Below are 14721 nucleotides of genomic sequence, written 5' to 3' on the forward strand. Positions count from 1 at the left end.
ACCCAAAATGCAGGAAATTCCATTCAAACAGAAGAATAGACTTATCTACTTTGAGGATGATGGAACTGGCTGCCCAGAGAGATTGTGGCACCAACATTCACAACGCAATTAGATGTGTCCGTGATCATGCTTTGAGCAGGGAGAATGGACCAGGCAATCTCCAGAGGTCCCTTCCCATCAGCTCTGCTAGGAGTCTGCACCCTCCTCCAAGAGGGGGAGCAGAGAGGGTCATTCACAACCTTCAGCAGCCCTTTGCCTCTCAGGGCTGGTCTGACGTCTGACCTACAGGCATATCTGACATGCTTAGGGGTCCTCACCTAGCAAGAGCCCGTGAAACAGCAGGGCTGACAGCAAAGACGACTCTCCCAATCTCTTCCCAAACTCTCCTGATGGGAATTGTGGCCATTTTCCTGTCCCTCCTCTCTATATCCTACACTGACTGGCACACGCAAACCAAGACTCCCTGGCTTGCTGTCTGTCTTAGCATCCAGGTGCAGGATCCCACTCTGGAAGGGACTTGGGCATCTACCATCTCTCCCAGGAGCCGGCTTCCAAAGCATGAGCAGGCAGGATTGCGGGAGGAATCGTTCACTCTGCTTTCTCTTGCAAATCAGTTGATGTGAGCTTTCTGCTGACAATCGCATCAAAACAAGGTCCTCTCTAACAAGGCAACACAGAAAGAAAGACCCAGGCATTGGCTTCTATGGGCTCTGTTTTGAATCCCACTGACTTATTGTTGGCCTCAATGAGCACTGCCGGTGCTGTACACCAAGCAAGCTCAGACCCCTCATTCACGTTTAATGAAAGGCAGAGTTTTCCCAGAGATCAAAAAGCTCTCGGCTTTTTACAAGGTTGATTCATGCAGGCTTTGATGTCAACTGCCCTTCAAAAAGCCACTTGCCAAGTGAACAGGGAAGCCAGCCTCAGCTCTTAGCTAGCAATACAATAAGCCTCATCTATATTCATGCAGCCAAATCTCTTCCCGTTTGATGAGATCATGCAATTAACCTCTCCACAGCAGGCAGAGCTAAGACTGCCCAGGTATTACCCATGTGCTTTGTGCTCACCTCTGTGGTGGCATCTCAGCGTGAACTTGACATGATCAACTAAGCCCCAGGGCTGGTGTGGGGGGAGACGTCAGAAGCCACAGCACTGACTAATGGTCCAAACACCTGGTTTGGCTTCCTACCTCTGTACTGACGCACTGCAAAAACTTGGCGAAAAGTATCTCCCGCATGCCACCCACCTATGTACAGCTTGCCTTGGTGACGTGTCTCACAGCCGCTAATGCAGCCGCGATGCTGCCCAGGCAGTCAGATGTATCTTGGCACCCACATCAACAGCACAGGTGGTGCCGGGACCAGAGGAACTGAATGCCTTGCAGGTAGTAAATACTGCAAGAAGCTATTTTATGGCCACTTGTCCCAATATTCTCCCATCTTTTGGCTGGCTTGAGGGAGCATCCTGGTATGTCAAAGCTGCTTTGTGAACTGGGAATATAGATGCAGGAAAGCACCAACAACACAACCCACATCTTATAGGTTTGTGCTGTAGGAGCTAAGCCTGGTCCAACCACAGCTTTCACACCTCGTTAGTGTTTGTCTCATTTCTGGCGAGCTGGGGTTTGTCTGTCTGGAGTGTCAACCAGGAGTCTGTCTGGTTGGCTTTGTGCTGGCAAATGCGCACAGGATCTCTGCACCAGAAGGCCGAAAGGTCTGCAAAGCTGACAACAGCGAGCTCATCTGAGCATCCCAGCATCATCGTCCAGGACACATCCACCAGAGACCTGAGCTGGCCCTGCCTGGGCTGCTCGTGCTGCGCAAAGAGTGGGAAGGGCAATGCAGGTACTCAGGTCCACTTGAGCCCAGTTCACTTGGTGTTGCTACTGAATTAACAAACCCAGGAAAAGTGGCATGGTTAAATTGTCAGCAATCCCATGCTGTACGGACCAGCCAGCCCAGCACCCGGCTAGCTCAGTCCTCCCTGCACCATGCATGGGAACCGTGCCCTTAGACATCTTAGCCTCAGGTCAAGGCATATGGCCAAATCCCAGCCCCAGACTCTCCTGCTAAATGGATGCACACTGCTGGCTCAGGTAGTCCTTGCTCTGACCTTCCCGGCAGGATTTGAGTGATCTTCAGAGGAGTGGCAGCTCCATTGCACCTTCAGCCCCCGGGACTGCTGGTACCTCCCAGCCTGACGGGCAGGAAGGGTTCTGCACCGTCCATGCCTGCAGGCGGTCTGGTGCCTCTGGGAAACATGGTCCCTCAGGGGATAGTGGCTGCCCTTGGGCCAGGAAGGTCACAGGCAGGATTTACACACCCTCATTGTATGGGCTACAAAGATGATTAGGGGACTAGAACACCTCTCTTATGAAGAAAGGCTGAGGGACTTGGGTCCTTTTAGTCCGGATAACAGAAGGCTGAGGGGGGATCTTATCAATGCTTACAAATACTTAAAGAGTGGGTGTCAGGAGGATGGGGCCAGGATCTTTTCAGTGGTGCCTGGGGACAGGACAAGGGGTAATGGGCACAAAATTTAACATAGGAAGTTCTGTCTAAACATGAGGAGGAACTTCTTTACTTTGAGGGTGACAGAGCACTGGAACAGGCTGCCCAGAGAGGTGGTGGAGTCTCCATCTCTGGAGACATTCCAAACCCACGTGGACGCATTCCTGTGCAACCTGCTCTGGGTGACCCTGCTCTGGCAGGGGGGTGGGACTAGATGATCTCCAGAGGTCCCTTCCAACCCCTAGCATTCTGTGATTCTGTGATTCTGTATTCCCAGTTCCTGCTCATCCCAAATTTATCAGGGGAGTGGGATTATACCCACAAAAGGCGGCTGCAAGAACATCATTCAGCCTCTGGCACTCAGGAACAGCTGCCATTCAGAGCAAAGTGCACTCAAGCCCTTCAGAAATGTTCATTGAAAGTGGGTAAAAAAGAAGAAATCTCAGGGAAAAGCCTGAACCTCAGAGCTCTGCTGGGCAGGGAGTGCTTTCTGAGAAAGCAGAGGCACCCAGGGCTCGGATGCTCTCAGCAGGACCTGCCTGCAGAGCAGGGTGCATCCTCTGTGCCCCCATCCCTGCAGCCCTCTCTCCTTTCTCCACCTGTTTTTTCTCCATCCCTGAAGGCAGGAAAAGCACTAAGTGCCTCTGGATGTCACCAGGCTGTGTCAGCCAGGGTTTGAAGGACATTTCAGCAAGCCCCGAGGGTACAAGGCTGTGAAAACCAAGGAGCTGCAAGCGTTGTCTTGTAAGTCTGTATGAAATGAGAATGTTTGCAGGATGGAGGGGAGCCCATAACAGACCTTGCAGTACCAGGACAACATCCCAGGGCAGCAAGAGCTTTATCCCTCCTTCCTCTGTCTTTCCTTTTCTCTTCCCTCTGCAGAATAAAACAGAGAAAAGGAATTTCCCAGGGCAGCAGGAGCAGGTACAGATCAGGGGGCTGGCAGACCTGTGAGGCACTTGCGTTAGTTAGCGAGGCACTCACTGCTGGGGTGATGCTGACACGGAGGGAGGGGGAAAGCTCTGGCATCCCGCTTTTCCGTGTGTGCCAGCACCGCAGAGGTGGGGCATCCTGTTCGGTCCTGGGAGGAGCACCCACCTCCTGCATTTGCAAACAGGCTGACAGAGGACGATCAGCCAAATCCCCCTTCTGCCCAGGGCACAGATTGCTCTGGGGAGGGCATAGCCATGGTAACACCTGCACCCTCCAGCCAAGGGGAACGGTGACCAGGAGACCACAGAAATGGGGATGCGGAGAAGAACGAAGCCAGGTTTAGCAAACCAGAAACAACCCAGGTCCCTCAGACCCAAAGAAGAGCAGAGGGAAACAAACCCTGAACTTTTGCAAGCAGCAAAATCAGCAGGAAAAAAAAATGTTTTAATTTTCTGCTTTAAATATGGGGGCTGTAAGGGTGTGTAAATGAATCAGTGAACCGCACAGAGAGTTGTTGATGCCCATCTTTGAAGAGGGGAGCTGAAAGAATGAAGTAAACCGAGGCCACAGCTTGGACCCCAGTGGGGGGAGGAATCACATCAAGGGAAGATGGACAAGTTTCGGATGATCTTCCAGTTCCTCCAGTCCAACCAGGAATCCTTCATGAATGGCATCTGTGGGATTATGGCCCTCGCCAGCGCCCAGATGTACTCGGCCTTTGATTTCAACTGCCCCTGCCTGCCACACTACAACCTGGCCTACGGGCTGGGCATCCTCCTGGTACCCCCCTTCATCTTGTTCCTGCTGGGCTTCGTGCTGAACAACAACATATCCATGCTGGCGGAGGAGTGGAGGCGACCCCAGGGCCAGCGAGGGAAGGACCCGGCTGTCCTGCGCTACATGTTCTGCTCCATGGCGCAGAGGGCCATGATCGCCCCGACGGTCTGGGTCTCGGTGACACTGCTGGACGGCAAGTGCATCACCTGCGCCTTCTGCACCTCGGTGCCCGTGGAGACGCTGGGCAACGCCAGCCACCCCAGCCTCTCCCAAGGGGAGATGAAGCAGGTCCTCGCCCGTATCCCCTGCAAAGAGATCTACGATGGTCAGGAGTTCATTACCAATGAAGTGGCCGTCAGGTACCTGCGCTGCATCTCGCAGGTAAGAGGCATCATGGCTGTGCCCTTGCTGGTGGCTTGGGGTTTCACACTGCGAGCCTTAGCTCTTCCCTCGAGGGAATCTCCTTTTTGAAATCAAGCTGCAGGAGTAGAGACTGGTGATTTCTCAGGGGTAAGAAGGTGTTCAGACTCGGCTCCAGAGAGTTACGCCTCCAGCATGGTGCACAGACTGAAGCTGCAGGTCATCCTGATAATTCGGTCCCCCCTCCTGCCTGGGCAGCCTGGGGCTGCAGGGCAGAAATACACGGCCAAGCTGTACGCAGAGATTCATTTAGAGCCAGTTCAGAAGGGGCTGATGTGGACGTTACCGCCTGGCTGGTGGGCTGTCACCCCCTCCCATCACCCACCGGTTGCCCGTGGTGGCTCTTGTTGCTTATTATAACGTGTGCAAGCAATGGGCTGATAACCATCTATGCCACTTGCCTCTGCCGCTTGCTTGGAAACAGCCAGCGTGTGTTTATTAACCATCTCAGGGAACCACAAATGAAGAAGTGCCACTTGCCATTTGTCCTGTGCTTAGTTCCTCTCCAGCCCTCTGCTTCTGGCCGTGTTGGAAGCAGGATAGTCTGACCCACTCTGGTCACTCATACCCCTGTTTAAAAGCAGCTCCTCTCCCCAGCCTCCTTTGGGCAGACAGGAACTATTATTCCCAGTTTAAGAGAAATGGAGGCACAGGGACTTCTACAAAGACACAAAGCAGATTTTCCTGGGTAGACCCCAGTTCCCAGCTGCCTGGAAGCACTGGGAGCTGCAAAACAAGGGGCGTCACCCAGATATGCCCCTTCCCAGCTGCTCTTTTAGGGGGCTGCATTTACAGTGGGGTTCACCCTCGCGAGCTCTGCCTGCACAGCCCGGCGGCAGCCTGCGCCGAGACCGATGGTGAACAAGACAGACCGGTCCTGGCTCTGCCCTCCTCTCGCCCTTCCTGTCAGACCCCATTAACAGGGGAGCCTGTCACCACTGCTCACCCACGGTAGATGTTACCGAGTCCAACAGCTCGAGAAAAGGGTTAGGCAGCTGCAGAAACACAGGGAGTATGTGGAATGATGTTAGCTGCGGGTCAGAGGACACAGACTATCCTAAACCCAGGTGAGGCACGGCCATATGGGAGGCAGGACCGAGGGCTGGGTGCAGGATTCAGTCCGGTGTTATTTATGGTCACTGCCTGCTGATGCCGTGCACAGCGAGAAGTGGAGAGGTGCTGCCTATGTGGGTGCATCGAACAAAATTTCAGTACAGATGCGCTAACATTGTACGGAGGGTCTCCTTGTCCAGCTTTGCAATGCCAACGCAGCCAAATGTCAAACAGCTTGAAGTGGAGCCGGGCTCGTTCGCAGCCCAGGGGGCTCCTGCCAGCTGGTGGGAAGTGCCGGCGCGTGCTCTGCCTGCCCGTGACGGGTCCGGTTCCCCCCTCGTCCCTGCAGGCTCTGGGCTGGTGCTTTGTGCTGCTGATGACCACGCTGGCTTTCTTGGTCAGATCCCTCCGGCCCTGCTTCACCCAAGCCGCCTTCCTGAAGAGCAGGTACTGGTCCCACTATATCGACATCGAGCGCAAGCTGTTCGACGAGACATGTGCGGAGCATGCCAGGAGCTTTGCCAAGGTCTGCATCCAGCAGTTCTTCGAGGGCATGAGCATGGACCTGGCAGCCGCTCGCTGCCACCCACCCAGGAAAGCCCCTGTGGATGCAGGGGAAGCTGCCGAGAAACTCCTGGGCATCACCGACCAGAGCACCATGAACGCGGCTCTGAAGAGCTGGCACAGATGCAAGCCCCCACTGCACCTCCACCCACCGGTCATCCCCAGCAGCAATGGCTGGGCAGGGGAAAAGCAGCCCCCCGCACACCCCCCTGCGCCCCGAAGGGAGATGGCTGCCTACTACAGCCGGGTGTGAGGGGATGCAGGGCTACGCAGTGGCAGAGCCGCGCTTTTGGGAGAGGGCTGCAGGGTGGGCAGGCAGGTGGGCATCGAGCCAGGCAGAGGTGAGGGCCAGCACCGCGGGGGCTGCAGGGGGACAGGCACCCAAAAGGCTCAGCAGTGCCAGCACAGTCCCATCTGCTGCCACATCCAATCCTACAGCATTGGAAACTCAGGCAAGGAGTTTTGTACCAGGCGGGATGGCTCCTCAAGGCCGTGATGGACGAGCCCTGGGGATGCTGAAGGGCGCCGTGTGGCAGCCAGACAGATGTGCCGTGTGTCCCACACCACCAAGCACCAGATTTGTGCTGTTGGCGGTTGCCAAGGCAGACACTACCAGATCTGTAAAACTTCCTTTCTTTTACCACGTGCTCAGCACCGGGCAGCACATGTGGGTTTAGGCAGTATTAAAAGTTCCTCACAGCAAGCTGTGAAACCTCAAAAGTGTCCCCTTTACCCCTCCACACGCTACACCCCCACAGACACACACAGCTTCCAGGTCAATAAAAGCTTTAAAATAAATTTGACCCAAATTCCCTAGTGAAGGGACAAACCCAAGTTGCATTACACGTGTCGGGAACGCCGTGGTTGGTGTCACAGGTACCATTCAACGAGGAGCCCACAGAGGAGCTCCTTGAAGGAAATGTCTAGACAAGGAGCGCAGCTATCGCTCAGCAGCGCAGAGGGTGGGGGCAAGGCCAACCCCCTGCCACGAATTTGCTGCAGGACAGTTGGCTCTTGCAGTTTTACCTGGATTCCTCCCTGACACAAAGACTGATATTAAAAACCTGCCTGGGTGTTTGTTTAAGGAGCCAAATAAATAATTCAGGCTTACTGTGCGAGCTCTGTGCTCAGGCACGGGGATTTATAAAAGCCATTTACAAAAGCTGTTGGCGTTTCTTTATTTCAATGCAATGAAAAGGACCGGAGGAGCCTCTGGGCCAAGCCCAGGGTGCTGAAGCCACACGGGTCGGGGTTTTGCCACTGCGTGGTGGCCAGCAGCAGGATGGCCCTGGCCCTCGGAGCAGAAGCTGAGGAGGTACCGCTGACCCTACACAATACCAGGTGGCTGCCCATTTCCATAGAAACTGAGGATGACGGGATGCAGGCCCTCAAGGTGACTATGGAAATCGCAGTCCAGAAGAGCGTTCCCCGGTGGCCGTGATTTTATTACCGATACACAGAAGGAAAACCCCTTTTGAGAGATGAGTATTACCCCCGTCACATCCCTTTTGAAATGCTCATCCCCTTGAAATTTCTGCCGCCACGTTCTTGTTCAAACCAACTTATTACAGCTGGCTGGTAACTGAGGTGACTGTTGTTTGCATAAACCTTAATTATCGGTGTGTAACTCCACAGAGGCTGTGGGGAGAAGAGAACAAAGGACCAAAATGATGAGGAAATTCTCCGAACTGCTGTGAGAGCGCCTCAGCAAGCCCGTAGTCAAGGGCAGGCTGAATCTGGCTGACTCCCAGGAGAAAGGAGCGTGACACAGATTTATCATTAATCTTCACACCCCAAACTTTAATTAAGGCACCTGCCCAGAAATTAATAGGCACAAAACCTGATTTACAAAGCAAAGGAGACTGAAAGATAAAGGCGGTTTCCACTCCTATTATTTGCAGTTCAGCGCTGTTAATGGCTCACCGAGAAAGGCACGCTCAGTCCCCACAAAGGCGAGCAGCACACAGGGCTGTCGAGCTCTGCGACACAGCCATTAAGATACCGAAAAAACAGTGTGCATTTGCAAAGAGAAGCTTTTGCACTTTTAATTTAGATTTTTTCGGATCAGAGTTTTGCCCCCATGCAGCAATTTCAGCAGAGGTAGAGTCCCTGCAGAGCAGGGTGCCCTCTCTTTCCTGGATTTTGGGGATATCTTTCATTGCCTTTAGGAGGAAACCCCTCACTAGGGAACCTGACATGGCCCTGGGATTTCAGCCGGGCTGGGGTCCTGGTCCTGAGCCCAGTTAGCAGCAGCACCCCGAGCACGGAGTGAGCCCCAGGGTCCCCAGCCAAGCCAGCAGGCGCTGGGCAGGAGGGGACAGAAGTGTGGGAATGCCAAGGGGTGCACCAACCCGGACTCCTGGGAGCTGCAAAAGCCCACCCAAGGACCCTAAATCTGGGGGTAAGAAGGAGAACTCGGTCCAAAAATCCCGGCTGAACTGCCAACGGCTTAGCTTTGCTCTGGGCAGAGCGGAACGTGGGTGTTGCTGAAGATTTGCCTGTGCTGAAGATATCTTCTGGGGAGGGCTGAGCTTAACCCTGGGGACACCGCGACGAGGAGGCTGGGGAAGGAGGATGGGGGCCTCCGGCCTCCGCAACAGGCTGGGCAAGAGCTGGAGCTGAGGGGCAGATGGCGAAGAGGAGGGAGAGACGGAAGGAGAAAGTGAGGCGTGTTCAGCTGCCTCGCAGGCATCGCTCTGCAGAGGAAGCAGCGAGCGGAAAAGCCGAGCCGGGCAGGAATGCACCGCGCTCGCCAAATGTCGGGCTGTGCCCAGCCCCGCACGCGTGGATTCCCCGGCCCCGCTCAGCCTCCATCGCCCCCCGCAGCAGCCCCGCTGCTCGGTCCCGGGCGCTGGCAAGCGAAACCTGGCCACCCAGCAGAACTCGTGATGGAGGGTTCCTACTTCTCCCAAAAACCCAGCCAGGCTGGTGTCTTTCCCGCTGGCTCAGCCGGCTCCTATGCACAAAAGCAGCAGTTTCTGCCCCTTCACATGGGACCAAGGGCTTCTCCCATGCTGCCCCTGCCTGCCTAAGGTGGCTCCGGGCTCCTGCGCAGCTCGGGTACCACCTTTGGTTGAGCTGGGTCCCACCAGAATGACTGCATCCCCTGGGGACCATGGGGGCTGCACGCACCCCCCAGGCCAGGGGGCTCCAGAATTTCCCCTTTGCACCCCAGCAAGGTGCCCCGTCGCTCCCGTCCTCCAGGCAAACCCTGGGCTGTCCCGGCCAGCTGTTGCACAGCTGCATCGTGGCGCCGAAAAAGGACGATGTGCTTTTTCCAGTGACTCAGTCTCAGCCTTTCCTTTCCTTTTTTTTTTTTTTTTTTTTTTTTTAAAGGCACAACCCCTCAGCCTTGCACCCGGCAGAAGCCAAGCGCCTGCTCTTCGCCCCACCCAAGCACAGGGCCTGAGAACAGCCTCCTCCCTCCTCCCAAAAGCTGACAGCCGAGGGCACGTTGCAGACTGAAAAAGGAAGCTGCTAAACTCTTTAACGCTGTTTTCATCAGTTTTTGCTTTGCCCATCAGCCCGGCCTCAGCCACATCCCCTCTTCTGCAGAACCCCATGCGCGGCCGAGAACCCCCCCACAGCTGGAGCCTGAGCAAAAACCACACGAGGAGCTGAGAAGGCTCCAGAACTGGTTTCAACAGCTTCTGAAGTAAGTGACTTCATTTTTTCTTCCTTTCACGCATGTTTCGGGGGAAGACTTTAACAGAGGCAGCTAAAAAATGATCTGCTGGAAACAACTTCTCCTTTTCCCTTCACCTCCCACCCACCCACCCCTCTCTCTCCCAGATAGACACCATAACCCCCAAGTAGAAGAGGGCAACCCCCCCAAAACGGCATATCCCCTTTGCCATATCCTCTTATTTTTGCTTTGCTGGTTGCCAGGCGCTGTCAGGAAGGTCACAGGGCCTTGTTTATCAGGGCTCTTTCCTGGTAACATCTAATAACAGGGTTTTGAACCCCATGCACTAGAACAAGTTTGCAGGTTTAGTGTCTGGCTGCAAACATGAGGTAGCACAAAGCGCGGCAGCCGGAGCTGGGGGCCTGGCTCCCCGTCACGTGGCTGCAGTTTTTGGCTGGTCTGTCTCCTTTGCCGAGGGAGTTTTGCATATGGAAAAGTGGGAAGATGCAGGAAGACATTAAGGGCTGCTTGTATTTGAAGTCAGCAATACCACAGCGTGACTTTCAAGGGATTGCCATGGGTTAGACACAGCAGGGCATGGAGGACAACTTTCTGCCCCCTTTCCCCTCTGCTGCCCCACAGAAAAAGGGGGTAAAACAGGATTTGTTGGGGCAGCAGATGAACCGAAGCACAGGAGTGATTTAAAGCACAGCGCATGAGCAAGAGACCACAAGGATTAAGGTGTCTTTGTCTCCTCTGCATGAATGTCCCTGTAGCCTTTTCCCTGGAGCTGGCGATGGCCCAGGGAAGCCTTCCTCCCAGCTGGGAGATGCTAGCATCGGGATGGGTTTGGGGGCAGCCCTGCTGTGGGTTCAGGGCTCCCCGGCAGCCCCGGATGTGTGCCGATGCTGTAAGCTGCCGGAGAAGGTTAGTTGGGTGCCCAGGTCCTTCCTGTCTCCAGCAAACCCCAGCAGGTTTCATCACATGTATGATGGGCTCCCAGAGCTACCAAGGTGCTTGGGGCTTCCTGAGATGAAACCCTGCGGGGATGCAGCGCAGATGGAAAGTCAACTAAGAAATGAATTAAATGCAGCTTACAGGTGGCATGGGGGAATGGGCATCACTGCAGAGGGGATGGGATACACTCCCCAATTATTTCTCTGTCCTGGAAAAAATTCAGGGCACATGCTTGCCCCTGCTTGGTCCTGAGTGCCTGCAGTCCTGTTGGTGGCGTGGGCATCCCAGTGTAACCTTCTCCCAGTACAACACTGGTGCTGGAGGAAGCCGCGCAGGGGAAGGGCAGTGATGGGCACCTCTGGCACCGAGGCACGCAGGTCGAGGGGCTCAATTTCAGGCCAGTGCATAGAGGCTGAGCCAGGGCTGCGGGCCAGGACAGCGAGTATGGTTATGTCAACCAGCTGTGGGAGAGAAAGAGACCATCCCGCCACACCTAATCCTAGCAAAAACTCCTACGTAATTGATGACCCAGCTCTGTCGGCACGTGGTGATTGTATCCTGGGTCATCAAGATAAACTTGGATTTCCCAGAAAGTAACTTCTCTTGCGGGTAGCAACAGCCCCTGAGCATCCCCTCGCCCCTGTCAAGAGAGGCTGCTCCTGCCCAGTCCTCTCCATCTCCCTGCCCCCAAACCTGCCAGGCCACCTCACAGCACTTCTTGCTGCCTCCCTGACATACCTTTGCCTATTACTAAATATTAACTCATCAGGTATAAAGAGGGAGTAAAACCCACAGCCCTTGCAAGGGAGCGCAGCACCAGCATGCGTGTGCCGGTGTGCCTGGGCTGGCGTGAGTCAGCAGCCGGGCTAGGGACGCATCCCAACGCCAGCACTCCGGTCCAGTTTCCCCAGTAACACAGTGTCCTCCTTTGTTGCAGGCTTGGGAGATGAGAGTGTCCGGCAGCGACGCTGACAGTAACCGGCTCTGTGGGAGGTGACTAAAACCAAAGAGAAGGAAAGGCGACAAATGTGCAAATGACAGGGGCAGAAACAGCTGTCCCATTGGTAATCTTCACTGTAGAAATGCTTTTGGAGGGGTTAGTGGGAAACTGAAATGACCGAGATTTCTCTTGCTGCTTAGCCTGAATCCTTCTTCGTCCCCTTTTGAAGTATCCCTGGTATCAGCAACCAGCTCCAGAGGCTGGGACGCCAGGCAGGAGGAAGGGACAGCAGTGACGGTGTTGTGCTCCTGGAGCAGCCCTTTGGACATCAGCCGGCCCAAGGCCATTTCACCCCCCATCAGCACGTCCCTCGTTGCTGGGAGGTGGGCCAGCACGGCCTCTCACTGCAGTACGCGCCTCCTCTTGACCCTGGGACGAGATGGCCGCCCTCATCGCCGAGAACTTCCGCTTCCTCTCCTTGTTCTTCAAGAGCAAAGATGTGATGATTTTCAATGGCTTGGTGGCCCTGGGCACAGTGGGGAGCGAGGAGCTCTTCTCAGTCGTGGCCTTCAACTGCCCCTGCTCCCCTGCCCGCAACTACATCTACGGGCTGGCCGCCATTGGCGTCCCAGCCCTGGCCCTCTTTCTCATCGGCGTCATATGGAACAACCACACCTGGAACCTGGTGGCCGAGTGCCACAAGCGCGGCATCAAGAACTTCTCTGCCGCTGCCACCTTCCTCCTCTTTGGCTCCATCATGGGCCGGGCAGCCGTGGCGCCCGTCACCTGGTCGGTCATCTCGCTGCTGCGTGGGGAAGCTTACATCTGCGCCCTCAGCGAGTTTGTCAAGCCATCCTCCTTGGACAAGTTCCCAGCCGATTATGGGGCTGATGTGCTGGCCAGGTTCCCCTGTAAAGATGTGCCAGCAAACCTCACCAAGTTCAGGGACGAGGTGACGCGGAGGCTGAGATACGAGTCCCAGGTAGGCACACCAGGCAGAGCGCCACACGGAATGGGTAAGGCCACCTTGCTGTGTCCTAACGCAGCCTCTCTCTTCTCTCTCAGCTCTTTGGCTGGCTGCTCATCGGCATTGTTGCAGTCCTGGTTTTCCTCACCAAGTGCCTGAAGCACTGCTGCTCGCCGCTGAGCTACCGGCAGGAGGCTTACTGGTCCCAGTACCGCTCCAATGAGGACAAGCTCTTCCGACGCACGGCCGAGGTCCACTCCAGGATCCTGGCAGCCAAGAACGTGAAGCACTTCTTTGGCTTTGTGGCACTGGACAAAGAGGAGAAGGAGCTGGTGCAGGAGTTCCCAGTGGAGGGTGTCCAGCCCAGCCCCCAGTGGAATGCCATCACGGGCGTCTACATCTACCGGGAGAACAAGGGCTTCCCCCTCTACAGTCGGCTCCACAAATGGGCCAAAGGGGTGGAAGGGAATGGGCCAAGCCCAGAAGGCCATGAAATGCTCTTTTTGGCTTCCTAAGACAGATGGGTGCTGGCAGCCGTTCCCCAGACTGCCTGGCAAGCCTACCAGTATCCGTGCACGGCTGAGGGCTTCACTGGGAATACTCCTCCCAGCAGGATTACTTCTCTCAGTGGGTAAACAGGGATCAACAGCCTCAAGGTAGAGACTGATAAGCAATACACCGAGCTGGGGAACCCCTCCCATGGAGACAACCGTCTCGTTGCTGCTCCCAGAGACCCAAGGGGAGCAAAGAGCAGATGCACACCTTACCTCCAGGCTGCCAGTGCATCCTGCCATCTCACGCACCAGCAGAAGCCTTGGGGAGCAAGAGGTGGGCACATTTCTAACCGTGACTCCTGCAGTCCCACATGTCTCCCACACGGCAGGGTTAGCCCCAGCCATCCCGCACCCCTGCTCGTTTTAATGATATTGGTATCTTCTTACGGAATTGTGCGGTGCCTGTTAGGCAGGCAGGTCCCAGAGCACTTTACAGACTTCACAGCACAGGGAAAAGAGGGAAGCAGTGGGTGAAATCCTGTGGCAAAGGGGCTGCGATAGTATCTGGGAAGGAACGGGTCAGTAATAGAGCAGCACACCAAATAACTGAGAGACTAAGGCAGGAGGAATCACCAACATTCCCGGTATTCAGAAAGACACTATAATTGCCATGTTGGAATTCGGATAGAACACCAAACTCCCTTTGTTCTTACTGAAGTGCCTGGCCATCTCTAATGACGCCAAATGGTCGCAACCATGAGTTTATAAACCCAGAAGATGGCACCATCAGCAGAATAGCTTTTGGGCAAGGCGGCTCGGTGGAGGCTGAGAGGAAGCAGTACCCGCAGTGAGGCACACCACTGTCTGCCATTCATTGCATTTCTCATCCAACCGTCGGATGAGAGTCCTGCTTGTTTGGGTTGCAAGTTGCAGCAAGACCTCAACCACAATTAGTTTTACATATATGTATATATACACACACATATATATATAGTATATATACAATATAATTGTAGTTAGTTAGCTGTATTAATGAAGCATCTTTCTTCAAGGGAAAGGGGATGAGAATGTTGCCAGCCAAAAGACCACATTACATGCACCGATCTGCTGCACTGGGACTGCAGCCCTAAAGTGACAAGGGACAGTAGGAACGGGATGGGGGGAAGCAGCCCTCTCCCTACCCTTCTGCCACTGAATTTTCGTAAGCTCTTTCCACTGCCTTAAATGATCCCTGCAGCAGAAGGTCTCCTTTATGGACTCAGCCATACTTTGAGAAATCAAAGCCAGAAAGGTGTAAAATTACTGCCCTCGCCATGACGCTGTGCTGACTATGGCTTCAAGGCTGTTTTTCTGGCACTGCACAGTCCCTTTTCTCCCGGGGGTCAGCCCTACGCACCCAACACTATTTCAAGAGTCAGCAGGACAATGAAGTTTAGTTTTTCTACTCGTACTCTTTCTTCATAGGCACAACTTCCTTTTAC

The 14721-nt window shown here is 54.8% G+C and overlaps 2 protein-coding genes across 2 annotated transcripts; both read left to right on the plus strand.

Moving 5' to 3' along the window:
• Positions 1 to 4052: 4052 nt before the first annotated feature.
• On the plus strand, positions 4053 to 6510 carry CALHM1 (calcium homeostasis modulator 1). The gene is made up of 2 exons (XM_063340067.1): positions 4053 to 4601; positions 6043 to 6510. The coding sequence occupies exons 1-2, from the start codon at positions 4053 to 4055 to the stop codon at positions 6508 to 6510; spliced, it is 1017 nt and encodes a 338-aa protein (XP_063196137.1).
• Positions 6511 to 9628: 3118 nt separating this feature from the next.
• On the plus strand, positions 9629 to 14145 carry CALHM2 (calcium homeostasis modulator family member 2). Its single transcript, XM_063338808.1, has 3 exons — positions 9629 to 9912; positions 11777 to 12761; positions 12845 to 14145. The coding sequence occupies exons 2-3, from the start codon at positions 12219 to 12221 to the stop codon at positions 13259 to 13261; spliced, it is 960 nt and encodes a 319-aa protein (XP_063194878.1). The 5' UTR covers positions 9629 to 9912; positions 11777 to 12218; the 3' UTR covers positions 13262 to 14145.
• Positions 14146 to 14721: the final 576 nt, after the last annotated feature.

Source organism: Chroicocephalus ridibundus, chromosome 6 (genome assembly GCF_963924245.1).
Source record: "Chroicocephalus ridibundus chromosome 6, bChrRid1.1, whole genome shotgun sequence".
Taxonomy (NCBI): domain Eukaryota; kingdom Metazoa; phylum Chordata; class Aves; order Charadriiformes; family Laridae; genus Chroicocephalus; species Chroicocephalus ridibundus.